The following is a 17,500-nucleotide window of genomic DNA, read 5'->3' as shown; positions in this document are numbered from 1 at the left end:
CGAAGGGCCTGTTTCCACACTGTATCTAAACTGAACTCATCTAGTCGTTAACCCACTGTTGTTTGTGCAATGTGGCTTTGCGGAAATTAGCTGCTAGATGAGGCCAGGACATTTAATTATTTCTCCAAGGTAGACAAAAATGCTGGAGAAACTCAGCGGGTGCAGCAGCATCTATGGAGCGATGGAAATAGGCAACGTTTCGGGCCGAAACCCTTCGGATGATGATGTTTCAAAGAACCAAAAAGCAATACAAGGAACGGCAGTTTCTGGGTTACAAGAATAGATATTTAGTAGTGAGCTGGGATCTCCTGGTAGCCTGGACTCGAAGGGCCGAAGGGCCTGTTTCCGCAATGTTGTGTCTCTAAACTAAACCACGTATGGTCAGATGCTGTTACAAGTTAAACATGACAAGTGATTTCTACAGAGCAAGTTCACACAAACATCAGGATGGCAACATCCTCCCAGGGTGGCCTCTCCTTGACTATAACTTCAACAGCTGGGGGACGTGGGGTTAAGGCAAGAGGGGAAAGATTGAATAGGAACCTAAGGGGCGGGGAGAGGAGGATGGTGAATCTGTAGGATGGATTGCCGCAGAGTTGTGGAGGCCAAGTTAGTCAGTGGAGGCAGATACATGGTGGCATTCAATAGGAACAACAAAATGTAGGGAATATAAGGATATGGATCAACTACAGGCAGAGATTAATTTAATTTGGCATCATGTTTGGCACAGACATTGGCGGCCGAATGGCCTTTCCCTGTGCTGTACTTGGTTCAGTTTAGAGATGCAGCATGCGGCCCTTCAGCCCAACGAGGGAGCCCAGCGTAGGTTTACAAGGTTAATTCCCGGGATGGTGGGACTGTCATATGCTGAGAGAATGGAGCAGCTGGGCTTGTACACTCTGGAGTTTAGAAGGATGAGAGGGGATCTCATTGAAACGTATAAGATTGTTAAGGGCTTGGACACGCTAGAGGCAGGAAACATGTTCCCGATGTTGGGGGAGTCCAGAACCAGGGGCCACACACATAGTTTAAGAATAAGGGGTAAGCCATTTAGAACGGAGACGAGGAAACACTTTTTCCTCACAGAGAGTGGTGAGTCTGTGGAATTCTCTGCCTCGTGGGCAGTGGAGGCAGGTTCTCTGGATGCTTTCAAAGAGCTAGATAGGGCTCTTAAAAGTAGCGGAGTCAGGGGATATGGGGAGAAGGCAGGAACGGGATACTGATTGGAGATGATCAGCCATGATCACATTGAATGGCGGTGCTGGCTCGAGGGGCCGAATGGCCTACTCCTGCACCTATTGTCTATTGACACTACCCTACACACACTAGGGACAATTTACATTTTATACCAAACCAATTAACCTACAAACCTGTAATTCTTTGGAGTGTGGGAGGAAACCGAAAATCTACGAGAACGTACAAACTCCGTACAGACAGCACCCACTTACAGAAACTTACAAAATTCTTAAGGGGTTGGACAGGCTAGATGCAGGAAGATTGTTCCCGATGTTGGGGAAGTCCAGAACAAGGGGTCACACAGTTTAAGGATAAGGGGGAAATCCTTTAGAACCGAGATGAGAAAAACATTTTTTACACAGAGAGTGGTGAATCTCTGGAACTCTCTGCCACAGAAGGTAGTTGAGGCCACAGTTCATTGGCTATATTTAAGAGGGAGTTAGATGTGGCCCTTGTGGCTAAAGGGATCAGGGGGTATGGAGAGAAGGCAGGTAGGCAGGGATGGGATACTCGAAGGGCCGAGTTGGATGATCAGTACCCGATTCAGATTCAGATTCAATTTTAATTGTCATTGTCAGTGTACAGTACAGAGAAAACAAAATGCATTTAGCATCTCCCTGGAAGAGCGACATAGTTGAGGCGGTGCAGGCTCGAAGGGCCGAATGGCCTACTCCTGCACCTATTTTCTATGTTTCTATGGTCGGGACTGACAAAAACCTCCTGGAACCGCACGGAAACCTTGGGTGGGGCGCAAAGTCTCCAGAGGTTTCTGTGCAGGTGGGACAGGGGCATGAGGCTGCAACTCTACCACTGCTCCTACTGCCCGATCCGCAAAGTTCAGGGATGTTTTGATCGAGATCCCAGCATCTGCAATCTCTCATGCCTCTGAATTATTTAAGTATCTGAATCACATTTAATTGACTCCAATTATCAGAGATGCTCAAAGCCTTGCTAATAGGCTCTTGACAGATGAATGTCATCAAAGGGGAAAACAAGCACAGATCACCGAAGATAGACACACAAAGCTGGAGTCACTCAGCGGGACAGGCAGCATCTGTGGAGGGAAGGAATGGGTGACGTTTCGGGTCGAGACCCTTCTTCAGTCTGAAGAAAGGACTCGGCTTGAAACATAGAAGATTGTTAAGGGCTTCGACACGCTAGTACAGTGGTACGCCCCACAGGGGGGCAATTTGATTTTTAAGGGGGGGGCAATTGAGTCTGAACCCGAAAATGAGGAGGTCTGGGTCCAAATTTTCGATTTTTTTTTTTTAGGATTTTCCATCAGGTAGACATATGTAGTTTATGTTTCAGATGTTATTTTGAGTAAATAATTTTTTTGGGGGTAAAAAGGGTCTTTATTGTGTAGTTATTACATAATCCAAGGTATTGGCGTTTTAAGCTTCTTCAGCTGAAACGGAGTTCACTTTTTAAATGATAAGAATTATATATCACCACATATGGGGGGGGGGGGATCAGGATTTTAGAGGTGATTAGGTGGGGCATGGCCAAAAAAAGGTTGGGAACCACTGCTCTAGAGGCAAGAAACATGTTCCCGATGGTTACACAAAAAAGCTGGAGAAACTCAGCGGGTGCAGCAGCATCTATGGAGCGAAGGAAATAGGCAACGTTTCGGGCCGAAACCCTTCTTCAGAAACGGCCCGAAACGTCGCCTATTTCCTTCGCTCCATAGATGCTGCTGCACCCGCTGAGTTTCTCCAGCTTTTTTGTGTAACCTTCGATTCTCCAGCATTTGCAGTTCCTTCTTAAACATGTTCCCGATGTTGGGGGAGTCCAGAACCAGGGGCCACACGCACAGTTTAAGAATAAGGGGTAAGCCATTTAGAACGGAGGCGAGGAAACACTTTTTCTCACAGAGAGTTGTGAGTCTGTGGAATTCTCTGCCTCAGTGGCGGTGGCCGGTTCTATGCCGGTTCTAGATAGGGCTCTTAAAGATAGCGGAGTCAGAGGATATGGGGAGAAGGCAGGAACGGGGTACTGATTGGGGATGATCAGCCATGATCACATTGAATGGCGGGGCTGGCTTGAAGGGCCGAATGGCCTCTACTCCTGCACCCATTGTCTGTTTGTCGCCATGTCCGAACCCGAAACGTCACCCGTTCCTTCTCGCCAGAGATGCTGCCTGTCCCGCTGAGTTACTGCAACATTCTGTGTGTACCACGTCAGTAAAGTCCGTCTCTCCTCCCCGCACCCCACCCTCCCCGCCATTCTTTTTACAAACTTCCACCCGGATCGTTAAACAGCCAAAGAGACATAGGATGTGGAATTCACATTTGCATCTACACTGGAAAATCCCACTCGGGTAGATCAGTGGCGGAACAGAAGTGGTAAAAGTTCATTCTTGATGGGTGGAATCTGTTGAATTCCCTCCCCCCCCCTCTCTCCCTTCTCCCCCCTCTCTCTCTCCCCCTCTCTCCCTTCCACCCCTCTCTCCCACACCCTCTCCCTCTCTCCCACCCTCTCCCTCCCTCTCTCACTTCCACCCCTCCTCTCCCACACCCTCTCTCCCACACCCTCTCTCTCTCTCTCCCTTCCACCCTCTCCCACCCCTTATCTCTCTCTTTTCCACCCCTCCAAATCTCTCTCTGCTATCGTGTAACAAATCATACAAATCCCACGTCTATCTGCCTCTCAAAGCGCTTGAAAAATCAGGACGGGAGCAGAAATGAGCATCTGAAAACCGTACACCCCCCCCCCCCTCCCTTCCCCTCCCCCCTCCCCCTTCTCGCCCCCCGTCGTCGCCCCTTATCAGACGAGCAACGTAGGTGGTTACACAACTGGCCTTCCCCGCTTTAAACCTCCACATCAGTGTGTGTGTGTGTGTGTGTGTGTGTGTGTGTGTGTGTGTAGGAAGAGATGCCGCGGACACAGAGGCAGGTTTACCACACACACACACACACACACACACACACACACAATGAGACGCCGCTTGGCCGCCTCGCCCGGCCGCGGCGCGTTCCTCTCACCCTGGGCTGTAGTCGCCGCCTTGTACATTTCACAATGAAACCGATGCCCAGACTCGGAGCGAGACACGAGCGGTAGTAGACTACTTACTGCTAAACGTTTCCTCGGCTCCCCCCGCCTGTTAGATCCACAAACACCGGGGTGGGAAAGAAGTGTTCAGCCTCCGTGCTGTGTTCGTTCTCTCTTCTCGTCTCTCCCCCACCCTCCCAGCCAGAGCCAGAGCCAGCTTCCTCCTTGTCCCACCTCTAGGCTCCCCGCTGCCACTCTCTTCTCTCCCCTCTCTCGGGTGTATATATGTATGAATGTATCCGCCGCCACTTTGCTACACTCGCCCCGCAGGTCGCTACAGTGGCCACAAGTTACAATGTATCGCGCAGGCGCTTCGCTACAATCTTTAATCCGGCCTCGTCCCGCCTCCGTCTCCCTGCCATTGGCTGGGCACCTCATTAATATGCACATGAGCACCCTGTTCCCATTGGCCAAATACCACGTCAAGCATCGCCGACAGACCTCCCCTTAACCCCTTGGTAACCGGAAAACCACTAGTCACTTTTAGAATGAGAGACAGACAGACAGATAGACAGACAGAGAGAGATCAGAGAGAGATCAGAGAGAGATCAGAGAGATCAGAGAGAGACAGAGAGAGACAGAGAGACAGGGAGAGTCAGAGAGAGAGAGACAGAGAGACAGAGATCAGAGAGAGATCAGAGAAAGACAGAGAGACAGGGGGAGACAGACAGAGAGAGAGAGAGAGAGAGAGAGACACACAGAGAGAGACACAGACACAGACACACAGAGAGAGAGACACAGAGAGAGAGACAGAGAGAGAGACAGAGAGAGAGAGAGAGACACAGAGAGAGACACACAGAGAGAGAGAGAGAGAGAGAGAGACACAGAGAGAGACACACAGAGACAGCTTGTACTCGCTAGAATTTAGAAGATTGAGGGGGGATCTTGGAGAAACTAACGAAATTATTAAGGGGTTGGACAGGCTAGATGCAGGAAGATTATTCCCGATGTTGGGGAAGTCCAGAACTAGAGGTCACACAGTTTAAGGATAAGGGGGAAATCTTTTAGGACCGAGATGAGAACATCTTTTTTCACACAGAGAGTGGTGAATCTCTGGAACTCTCTGCCACAGAGGGTAGTTGAGGCCACAGTTCATTGGCTATATTTAAGAGGGAGTTAGATGTGACCTTGTGGCTAAAGGGATCAGGGGGTATGGAGAGAAGGCAGGGATGGGATACTGAGTTGGATGATCACCATGATCATATTGAATGGCGGTGCAGGCTCGAAGGGCCGAATGGCCTACTCCTGCACCTATTGTCTATGTTTCTATGTTTTTATGTTTCTATGACACAGAGGGAGACACAGAGGGAGACACAGAGGGATACAGAGAGGGAGACACAGAGGGAGAGACAGACAAAGACACAGAGGCACGGAGAGACAGGGAGACTTATACTACATCTCTCTACATCGCTGTCTATATCTCTCGTTTCCCCCTCCCCCTTACTCCCAGTTTGAAGAAGGGCCTCGATGGGCCGAATGGCCTGTTTCCACACTGTATCACTCTATGACTCTATAACCTATGAACCTCAGACAACAATACAATACAAGGGGTAGAGAGAGCAAAGGGGAAGATACAGAGTACATTTTGATTTTCCGGTGTGAGCTAACATGGACATGACGGGCCGAATAGCCTCCACTTGCTTTCCGTGACTCCCTAACACACGTTCAGGGAACAGGTATCGGTCTGTGGCTGCACCCTCCCGCGAAATAATTACTCCTCGTCCATGGCAAATTTTCTTTTAAACTCAGTTAGATTTAGCTCTTAGGGCTCAAGGGCCTGTCCCACTTAGGCGTTTTTTAGGCGACTGCCGAAACATTTTCACATGTTGAAAAATTTGGGCAATGAGGACAATTTGGGCTGTCGTAGGTTGTCGCCAGGTTGACGTAGGTTGTCGCCTGTGCTTCTTCTTCGTTCGTGTGGCGTGCACAGCCTAAAGTTGTTGGACAACGTGTTCTATTTGTTTGATCTTCCGTTTTGCACGTCGAGTTGATTGCATTAGTCGAAACAGGGCGGGGACCACGTGAAAGTTGCAATCTTCCACCCCATCGCCAGTGTTGACCTCGGTGAATTCCATTGTCCTAGTCGCTGGCAGTCGCCCAAAAAATCGCCCAAGTGGGACAGACCCTTAACGGAATCGAGGGAAAGCTGATTGGGGATGATCAGCCATGATCGTATTGAATGGCGGTACCGGCGCGATGGGCCGAACGGCCTATTCCTCCACCAATAATGCTATGTTTCTATGTTTTCAGTCGGAGACCACGAGCAACTGCTCAGCGCGGCAGTGGAACAGTTTTTCGCTACATGCTCAATCAATAGCTTCCTTAGATCGACCGCGCTCAGTGCTCAGAGAACAATCGCTGCCACAGGAGGCTGGTCCTGGCTGAGACAGTCGATAACATGTGTCTCGTATTCATCAAAGGCATCGCCCACCTGCTCTCGGCTTTCCAGTGGAGCACGCGTAGTACAAAGATAGACACAAAATGCTGGAGTAACTCAGCGGGACAGGCAGCATCATCCCCTGGAGAGAAGGAATGGGCGACACCAGACCCGAAACGCCGCCCATTCCTTCACTCCACAGATGCTGCCTGTCCCGCTGAGTTACTCCAGCATTTTGTGTCTACCTTCGATTTAAACCAGCATCTGCAGTTCCTTCTGACACAAGTGCAGTACAAGACCCATTATCAACTAGGGTACACAAAAAAATGCTGGAGAAACTCAGCGGGTGCAGCAGCATCTATGGAGCAAAGGAAATAGGCAACGTTTCGGGCCGAACCCCTAAGGGGTTCGGCCCGAAACGTTTCCTATTTCCTATTGCCTCTTGCCTATTTCCTTCACTCCATAGATGCTGCTGCTCCCGCTGAGTTTCTCCAGCATTTTCGATTTTCCAGCATCTGCAGTTCCTTCTGAAACCCATTATCATCCAGAATCTGCGCTAGTGGGTGTGTTGGAGGATTCCAAACATTCAACTCGTTGGGCTTCAAGGAGCAGATGAAAATTGACAGAACGGTGCGGAGACGGAGGAAGGAGGGGAGAGGGAGAAGGGGGAGGGGAGGGGGAGAAAGGGGGGGGGGGGGAAGAGAGGGAGGTTCGGGGGAGTGGGGAGGGGGAGAGAGGGGAACTGGAAGGGGAGGACAACCTCAGTGAGTGAGGTGAGCAGAGAGGGGAGGAAGAGGGGGGGAGGGGAGGGGGGGAGAGGGGGGAGATGAGAGGGGGAGGAGAGGGAAAGGGGAGAGAGGGGGGGAAAGAGGAGTAGGGGAGAGGGGAGAGGAGAGGGGGAGGAGGGGGAGGGGAGGGGGAGAGAGGGGGAGGAGAGAGGGGAGAGGAGAGGGAGGGGGGGAGAGGGAGGGGGAGAGAGGGAGGGGGAGAGGGGAAAGAGGAGGGGGAGAGGGAGGGGGAGAGGGAGGGAGGAGGAGGGGGAGAGAGGGGGAGGAGAGAGGAGAGAGGGAGGGGGGAGAGAGGGAGAGGGAGGGGGAGAGAGGGAGGGGAGAGAGGGAGGGGAGAGAGGGAGGGGAGAGAGGGAGGAGAGGGAGGGAGGAGAAGGAGGGGCAGTGGGGATTTGAACTGACGACCTCAGTGAGTGAGGGTGAGCAGACCTTGCTGCCGGCAGGGTGATGCCCGCTGTTGTATGTGTTGAGGTGGCCCGCTGGCTGCCTGGTTGAATCTGCCGCGGTTTGTGCCGGTGACGAGCTGCCAGACCGGGGTGTCGGTGTGCGCTCCGGTCTGAAACATTTCAGGGACCTGACACTTGAGCGCAATAAACAAGACGCTGCCCCGCACACGCTCACACACTTCATTATTTATGCCTCGCTGTCATGTCCAGGGTTATCAATGGGAATCTCAGTTTCAATTACAAATACAGGGTGGAGACGCGGCCCAAATGCATCATCGTGGACACTTCACGCCTGACTCCACGGGTCAGAGACTGCAGGCAGTGAGTGGTCTCCTGCCTACACACAGCGGCTGCACGGCAGGTGACAAGTCCCCACGCACAGAACTTACCAGAGCATAAACCTGACACAATTACACACCAGACCCTGCAAATGGCCCAGGGGGGAGAGGAGGGGTGGACAGATAGTTGAAGATGTAGCTGAAAAAATGTGGTGGGAGAGAGAGGGGGGAGAGAGAAAGAGAGAGAGAGAGGAGAGAGAGAAAGAGGGAGGGAGTGAGAGAGGGAGAGAGAGAGAGGGAGGAGAGAGAGAGGGAGGGAGAGAGAGAGAGGGGAGAGAGAGAGAGAGAGAGAGGGAGGGAGAGGGGGGGAGAGAGAGAGAGAGAGAGAGAGAGAGAGAGGGAAGGGGGAGAGAGAGAGAGGGAAAGAGAGGGAGGGAGAGGGGGAGAGGGAGGGAGGGAGAGGGGGAAAGAGGGAGGGAGGGAGGAGAGGGAGAAATAAAGAGAAGGAGAGAGGAATTGAGAGAGAGGGGGAAAAATAGAGAGAAAGGGAAGGAGAAAAAGAGAGGCGGGAGGAGAGAGGGAGGGAGAAAGACAGGGAGGGAGGGAGAAAGATGTAGAGGGAGAGAGGAGGGAGAGAGAGGGAAAGAGAGAGGGGGGGTGGGGAGGAGGAGTGTTACTTTTATGGAGAGAGAGAGAGGGGGGGGAGCAAGGCACAGACAGCGTGGTTGAAGCTCAGTAAATCAGTGGCCGTGGGCAAGGCCACCAGTGGCAGAATGATTTATTGAGGTGTTGATCAGGGTGGAACTGGAGGAACACAGAGACCACGGAGTGTGTGCAGGAAGGAACTGCAGATGCTGGTTTAAACCGAAGACAGACACAAAATGCTGGAGTAACTCAGCGGGACGGGCAGCATCTATGGGGAGAAGGAATGGGTGACGTTTCGGGCCGAGACCCTCTCTTCAGACAGAGGGGGGGTGGTCAGACTGGAGGGAGTTACAGAGACACGTGGCATTAACTGTAAGACAAAGCGCGAGGATTTTAAACACCAGGGGGCTGCTGTCAATGATATTAGTGCCAGAACCATAAGGTCACAAGCTCATACAAGCTCACAGGAGCAGAATTAGGCCATTCGGCCCTTCGAGTGCAGTCTGTTCCGCCATTTACATCTGAAGAAGGGTCTCGACCCAAAACGTCACCCACTCCTTCTCTCCAGAGATGTTGCCTGGCCCGCTGAGTTACCCCAGTGTCTATAAACCAGCATCTGCAGTTCCTTCCCACACGCCTCGTCTTACCCAGCGACGTGGCTGCACCCTCTTGTATGCGGGCAGTGCAGCGATGTTGGCATCTGCCTGGCAGCGAGATGTCCCGGCATTCTGCCCACTTGGCTGAAGAAAGCCGTGTTGAAGCCCGTGTCTGTGTCGGAGAAGAGGATGTGTGGTGAATACTCAGCTTGCTCTCCCCCTCTTCCCCTCTCCCCTTCCACTATGCCCCACCCATTTCTCCCCCCCCCTCTCCCCTTCACCCCCCCTCTATCCCCACCTACCCCCCCTCTCTCTCCCCCTCCCCCCTCCCCACCCCACCTCTCCCTCCCCTCTCTCCTCCCCCTCCCCCCCCTCTCTCCTCCCCTCTCCTCTCCCCCCCTCCCTCTCTCCCCTCCCCCCCTCCCCTCTCCCCTCCCCCCCCCCCCCCCCCCCGCCTCTCCCCTCCCCCCCTCTCCTCCCCCCCCCTCCCCCCCCCTCCCCCCCCCAGCCTCTCTCCCTCTCTCCCCCCCCTCTTCCTCTCTCCTCCCATCTCTCTGCCCCACTCTCCATCTATCTATCTATCTCTCCACCTCTCTATCCATCTCTCTATCTATCTATCCTACTCCCCCCTCTCTCCCTCCCCCCGCCCTCCTCTCCCACCCTCCCTCCCCCCCCCCTCTCTCCCCCGTCCCTCCTCCCATCCCTCCTCTCCTCCCCCCCCCCCCCCTCTCTCCCCCACCCCCCCCCCCCCTCACCTCCTCTCTCCCCCCCCCCCCCCCCCTCTTCCCCCACCCCTCTCTCTCTCCCCCCCCCTTCCCCCCTCATTCTTAAAACTGTGGCCCCTGGTTCTGGACTCCCCCAACACCGGGAACATGTTTCCTGCCTCTACCGTGTCCAAACCCTGAACAATTTTATATGTTTCAACCAGATTACCCTCTCATCCTTCTAAACTCCAGAGTGTACAAGCCCAGCCCCGCTCCATTCTCTCGGCATATTTTGGTGCCAGGTGGTCCAGCCAGAACCAAGGCAGTGGGAGAGCGAAGCCGAGAGGTGTCGGTGCGTATCCGACCATGGTGAAGCAAGCTGCGCTTGCCCTGAGCCCACATGTCCGAACACTTGCTCTCTCACGAAGCCACTCAAGAAACGAGCGCGGAGGAACACAATTCCCGAGTCTGGTGTGGGTCTGAGGAGCAGCCGACATAAGCAAGGACCTGTCCCTGTCCCACCCCATCCCGGATCATTCCTGCCTCTCCCCGCTCCCGTCCAGCAGAAGGTACAGGAGCTTGAAAGCGCGCACCTCCAGACTCGGGAGAAAAACATTTTTCACACAGAGAGTGGTGAATCTGTGGAACTCTCTGCCACAGAAGGTAGTTGAGGCCACACAGTTCATTGGCTATATTTAAGAGGGAGTTAGATGTGGCCCTTGTGGCTAAAGGGATCAGGGGGTATGGAGAGAAGGCAGGTACGGGATACTGAGTTGGATGATCAGCCATGATCATATTGCATGGCGAACGGTGCTGGCTCGAAGGGCCGAATGGCCTACTCCTGCACCTATTTTCTATGTTTCAAAACAAATCTCTTTAATGTACCTCGACACACGTGGCAATAAATAATCTAAACCCAAGCCACTGCCTGCTAGGGCCGTGGAAACCGAAACCTTCCTCACATTCTGGGTGGCGCAGCAGGTAGAGCTGCTGCCTTGCACCGCTAGAGGTTCGACCCTGACCTCCGGTGCTGCCTGTGTGGAGTTTGCAAATTCTTCCTGTGACCGCGTGGGTTTCTCCGGGTGCTCCGGTTTCCCCCCACGTCCCAAGGGCGTGCGGGCTTGTGGGTCCTGTAACTCGCCCCGAGTGTGTAGGGACAGTGGGATAACATGGAACTAGTGCCAACGGGTGATCAGACGGGCCGAAGGGCCCGTTACCATGTTGGAGGTCAAAGTCTTTGGGCCCTTTATCATAGAAACATAGAAATTAGGTGCAGGAATAGGCCATTCGGCCCTTCGAGCCTGCACCGCCATTCAATATGATCATGGCTGATCATCCAACTCAGTATCCCGTACCTGCCTTCTCTCCATACCCCCTGATCCCCTTAGCCACAAGGGCCACATCTAACTCCCTCTTAAATATAGCCAATGAACTGTGGCCTCAACTACCCTCTGTGGCAGAGAGTTCCAGAGATTCACCACTCTCTGTATCATGTATCAGTGAGAGTGTCCAATGTTACGGGGGAAAGGCAGGAGAATGGAGTTGAGAGGGAACGAGGGGTGGCGCGGACACGATGGGCCGAATGGCCTAACTCTGGTCCAATGGTGTTATGACCGTCCCATCATGGAAGGCGGCGCCTCCAGATGGCAGCCAGTATCATCAGAGACTCACACCAGTGTAACCGCCCACACACTCCCCCCTCCCACAGTGTTCAACTTACACGTTAGCCGCGAGGATCGGATGTCAGATCTGTTGGGTCTGGCCTCCCTCGACATCGCGACGTGGTCCTTACCTACAAGGATCAGAGAATCAGCACAGCCAAACTTGGAGCCCCACCCCGCCCAAAAAAACCCAACCTCCAGAAGCTCCAATCAAACTATTTCCAATATTATCAATAGACCATAGACCTTCGAGCCAGCTGATCATCCACAGTCAGTACCATGTACCAGGGAGTGCCTTCTCATCCACTCCCTGCATCACAAAGGGGCAATTTACACAGGGCCGATTAACTTCCAACCCCGCGCGTTGTTAGGAACGCAGGGAGACCCAGGTTCGATCCTGACCTCGGGGGTGATGTGTGTGTGTGTGTGTGTGTGTGTGTGGAGTATGCACGTTCTCCCCACGACCGCCGCGCGTCTTGGGGACGTGGAAGGAAGCCGGAGCACCCGGAGGAAACCCGCGCGGTCACGAGGAGATAACGTGCAAACTACACACACACACAATGTACAAACTGCACACACACTGACACAGACACACACACAATGTACAAACTCCACACACTGACACAGACACACACTGACACAGACACACACTGACACAGACACACACACACACCCGAGGTCAGGATCGAACCCGGCGCTGTGAGGCAGTGGCTCTACCCGCTGCGCCACCGTGAGTTCTCAGATTCCAAACCAAACCAGCTATTAGACTATGGGCCGTGTAAAGGCGCAGTCCCCACCGATAGAACTCTCCCATTCACTTTTAAGCACTGGGATAAGGATAAGGCGTGCAAGCTTTAAGTCGCTTCTCTGGGAATGCAGGTCAAAATGTAAGTGGGGGACTGGAAGTTATGTAACTGGAGTACTAGACTGCCATCTTTGTCTTATCAAACACCAAACCAAGGCACCGTCACATCACACCCTCCAAGTAATGACCTGGAAACAAACTGTGAAGGGGGATGAGAATCGAGTGAGTTTATAATCCAGCCGGTAGCAAGATATCACACATCGAGTAACCAAGAAAGATGTTCAGCCTAAAGTCACCCTTTTACACCAAAGTCACCTTCCCTGGACAAAACCACAGAAAATAATCGGACATTAAGGCTTGCGAGGAATAACATGTTGTAAAGATAAAATATAATAAGTAGCAAGATGCTCTTATTTTAATAAATATATATATATATATATATATATATATATATACAATCTGGGTTGATCCGTCAATGCCCTTCACTGAGAGTGGACCACTGATCCTTGTTACATTATATCAAGGAGATGCAGGCAGTGCAGGCTCGAAGGGCCGAATGGCCTACTCCTGCACCTAATTTCTATGTTAATTTCTATATACATTAATGAGAGAATGTCTTAAATGAGAGAATGTCTTAGATAAATAGCGTCATAATGCAGCCACTCAGTTTGCAAGGAGAAATCCTCATGTTGATGGTAAAATATGTTCACGGTGCTAATGCTCCGTCTACCCCCCCTCCTGCACCCCCCCCCCCCCCTCAATCTCAACCCCCCCCCCCCCCCCCCCCCCCTTCAATCCTCCACCCCCCCTGAGGGAGAATGGAAGACAGCAGAGAATGAGACCCGCTTTACCTGCTGTAATGAAGGTCACAGTTTGGGAGCAGCAGAGGTTGCTGCAGCTTCTGTCAAAGTGGCCACGTGTGGGACTGGTTTTCTTCCCACCCGGCGCCGGCCTGTGTGTCAGTGTCAGTGTCAGTGTGTGTGTGTGTGTGGTGTGTGTGGGGGGGGGGGGGGTTGGCACTGGCATCCGGAGGGAGGGGCTGCTTCATGGGGGGGGGGGGGGGGGGGAGAGAGGAACGACGTCAGGTTGCATAGCAAACAGCATCCAGGCTGCAGCTCGACTTCCTCAGTGTCTTCAAGGGGGGGGGGGGGGGGGGGCTCAGCTTTAAATAGTCAGTCTGAAACCGGGGTGGGGGGGGGGGGGGGGGGAGAGATATAAATAAAGGAACAGGAAGGAAGGAAGATGTGAAAGGGAGGGAGGGAGGGGGGGAGGGAGAAAGAGGAGAGAGGGGGAGGGAGAGGAGGGAAGGAGGAGGAGGGAGAGAGGGAGGGAGGGAAGAGAGGGAAGGAGGGAAGGAGGGAGAGAGGGAGAGAAGGAAGGAGAGTGGGAGGGAGAGAAGGAGAGAAGGAGAGAAGGAGGGAGAGAGGGAGGGGGAGAGGGGGAGGGGGAGAGGGGGGAGGGGGGAGAGAGGAGGGGAGGATGGGGTAGAGGAGAGGGGGAGAGGAGAGAGGGAGGGGAGAGGAGGGAGGGAAGGAGGGAGGGAGGGAGGAGGGAGGGAGCGGTGGGGAGGGAGGGAGAGGGGGGAGGAGGGAGGGAGGGAGGGAGAGAGGGAGGGGGGAGGGGAGGGGAGGGAGGAGAGAGGAGGGAGGAGGGAAGGAGGGGGAGGGGGAGGGAGGGAGATGAGGGGGAGGGAGAGAGAAGGGAAGAGGGAGGGAGAGGGGGCGGAGATGTAAAACGAGAAAGTGAAGGGGAGGGTGTGAGAGAAAGAGAGGGAGGAGGGAGAGAGGGAGAGAGGAGGGCGTTGAAAGGGGAGGGAGATGAGGGGGGAGGGGGGGAGGGAGGGAGGGAGTAGAGAGAGGAGGGGATGAGCAGTGGGGGGGAAAGGGGGGTAGTTGAGGGGAGGGGGGGGAAAAGGGGAGGGGAGGAAAGGAGGGGGGGGGGGAGAGAGGGGGGGGGAGAGAGAGGGGGGGAGAGAGGGAGGGGGGAGGGAGAGGGGAGAGAAAGAGGAAAGAGGGAGAGAGACAAGAATGAGAGGGAGAGGGGAAAAGAGAGAGAGGTTGAGTATATTGTCACGTGTACCGAGGTACAGTGAAAAGCTTTTTATCCCGTGCTAACCAGTCAGCGGAAAGACAATACATGATTACAATCGATCCATTCACAGTGTACAGATAGACACATGGTCATGGAATCAGTGTTCAAGAAGGAACTGCAAATGCTGGAAAAATCGAAGGTAGACAAAAATGCTGGAGAAACTCAGCGGGTGAGGCAGCATCTATGGAGAGAAGGAAATAGGCAACGTTTCGGGTCGAGACCCTTCTTCAGTCATCTATTGTCCCCACCAGTCTCCCTGTGGGATTCACACAGAAGCTTTCTGTTCCAGTCTCACTCCCACGGCCTTTGGTCTCCCTCAATCATGAGCCCAATAATTAAATTAGCCGATTACTATCTCGAAGCCCGGATCATTGATCTGTGGCCGTGAGTTCAAATCCCATCACGGTGACCGGCTGAACTTCAATACAGTTTATTAAATTAAAATAGAACATAGGACTTAGTTTTTCAGTTTAGTTTAGTTTAGAGATACAGCGCGGAAACAGGCCCTTCGGCCCACCGACTCGAGCTCACAGTCTACAATCCATCCACAGCCAACATCGGACCATTGTGGGCTCCACTTGATCAGCGTTTGTCGCTATGTCGCTCTTCAAGGGAGATGCTAAATGCAGCGCAGAAGGTTAAGGGGGGACTTGATAGAGGTCTTTAAAATGGTGAGAGGGATAGACAGAGTTGACGTGGAAAAGCTTTTGTCCACTGAGAGTAGGGAAGATTCAAAGCAGGGGACATGACATGAGAATTAATCAACTGAAGTTTAGGGGGAGACATGAGGGTTGTTCTTTATCAGAGAGTGGTAGCTGTGTGGAATGAGCTTCCAGTGAAGGTGGGTGGAGGCAGGTTCGTTTTTATCATTTAAAAATAAATTGGATAGTTATATGGATGGAAATGGGAATGGAGAGTTATGGTCTGAACGCAGGTATATGGGACTAGGGGAGAATACGTGTTCGGCACGGACTAGAAGGGTCGAGATGGCCTGTTTCCGTGCTGTAATTGTTATATGGTTATTTCGTTGTCTCTGTACTGTACACTGACAATGACAATTAAAATTGAATCTGAATCTGAATCTGTTTATATACCTCGTTTCACCTCAACCCTGACTCTCAGTCAGAGGAAGGGTCTCGACCCGAAACGTCACCCCGTTCCTTCTCCCCAGAGATGCTGCCTGTCCCGCAGAGTTACTCCAGCACTTTGTGTCTACCTTCAGTGTAAACCAGCATCTGCAGTTCCTTCCCACACAATCAATTGATATTGAGAGGAAGGTCGTGGTTCTGTATCGATCAATTGGACAATCGATCTCCCTCTTCCACTCGGCCCGTCCACTGGTGGCGTCGGCAGAGACTTTGGGAACGTGTCTGTCTGCACAGCCTTCGGTATGAACATTAAGAAATGGTGCAGGAGTAGAGGCCATTCGGCCCTTCGAGCCTGCACCGCCATTCAATATGATCACGGCTGATCATCCAACTCAGTATCCCATCCCTGCCTTCTCTCCATACCCTCTGATCCCTTTAGCCACAAGGGCCATATCTAACTCCCTCTTAAATATAGCCAATGAACTGGCCTCAACTACCCTCTGTGGCAGAGAGTTCCACAGATTCACCACTCTCTGTGTGAAAAAAGTTCTTCTCATCTCGATTTTAAAGGATTTCCCCCTTATCCTTAAGCTGTGACCCCTTGTCCTGGACTTCCCAACATCGGGAGCAGTCTCCCTGCATCTAGCCTGTCCAACCCCTTAAGAATTTTGTAAGTAAATGGTGCAGGAGTAGGCCATTCGGCCCTTCGAGCCAGCACCGCCATTCAATGTGATCATGGCTGATCATCCAGGGTAATTTACTGGAAGTGCTGGTTTCATTTACCCAATCACTTAACATGAACTGCTGCACACAGGTCAAGGGAATTAACCTGGGGGGGAGAGAGAATGAGTGGATGAATCATTGGTAGCTGTAACAGTCACTGCTAGCGGAGAAACAAAAGAGCCATCGTGACAGAGTTCACCACAGCTCTCTATTTACTCTGAGAGTCTTGTCACAGTTTGACATTACTAGATGCTGAGAGTTCTTATTGACAAGATGAAGGATGCACACATTCTATCAGGGATGTGCTGCTGTCTTAGTGAGTCTTGGGTCCCCGATTTCTCGACCTACTAACAAGTGATTAGCAAAAGTAAGCAAATGCGTTTTTGAAGACAGGCTGTTAGAAAATGTCGTACATTATCTGACCTCTATCGCATTGTAACTGCTCCCGCAGTTACAATGCGATAGAGGTCAGATAATGTACTTAAGTGGTATTAATTGGGGAATTAATAGTTCAGAGAACTCGTAGCTCATCCAGAAGCAGTGGTGTCATGGTACACCAGTCATTGAAAGCAGGCATGCAGCTGCAGCAGGCAGTGAAGAAAGTGAATGGTGTAGAAACATAGACAATAGGTGCAGGAGTAGAGGCCATTCGGCCCTTCGAGCCTGCACCGCCATTCAATATGATCATGGCTGATCATCCAACTCAGTATCCCATCCCTGCCTTCTCTCCACACCCCCTGATCCCTTTAGCCACAAGGGCCACATCTAACTCACTCTTAAATATAGCCAATGAACTGTGTGGCCTCAACTATCTTCTGTGGCAGAGAATTCCACAGATTCACCACTCTCTGTGTGAAAAATGTTTTCCTCATCTTGGTCCTAAAAGACTTCCCCCTTATCCTTAAACTGTGTGACCCCTTGTTCTGGACTTCCCCAACATCGGGAACAATCTTCCTGCATCTAGCCTGTCCAGCCCCTTAAGAATTTTGTAAGGGGCGGTGGAGGCAGGTT

General features: G+C 52.5%; 1 protein-coding gene across 1 annotated transcript in view; it reads right to left on the bottom strand.

Moving 5' to 3' along the window:
• The window catches only part of LOC129714050 (numb-like protein), a 57,895-nt gene extending 44,404 nt beyond the window's left edge, over positions 1-13,491 (bottom strand). Inside the window, exons 1-3 of the mRNA XM_055663508.1 lie at positions 13,439-13,491; positions 11,842-11,913; positions 9,469-9,589 (exon numbers count right to left, since the gene is read on the bottom strand). Of these exons, the coding sequence (XP_055519483.1) occupies positions 9,469-9,589; positions 11,842-11,896 (176 nt within the window). The 5' untranslated portion in view covers positions 11,897-11,913; positions 13,439-13,491. The remainder of the gene's footprint in view (positions 1-9,468; positions 9,590-11,841; positions 11,914-13,438) is intronic.
• Positions 13,492-17,500: the final 4,009 nt, after the last annotated feature.

This window comes from Leucoraja erinacea, chromosome 38 (assembly GCF_028641065.1).
Source record: "Leucoraja erinacea ecotype New England chromosome 38, Leri_hhj_1, whole genome shotgun sequence".
Lineage (NCBI taxonomy): Eukaryota > Metazoa > Chordata > Chondrichthyes > Rajiformes > Rajidae > Leucoraja > Leucoraja erinaceus.
Note: the sequence above shows the minus strand (reverse complement) of the source record. Positions and strands in the feature narration are given on the sequence as shown.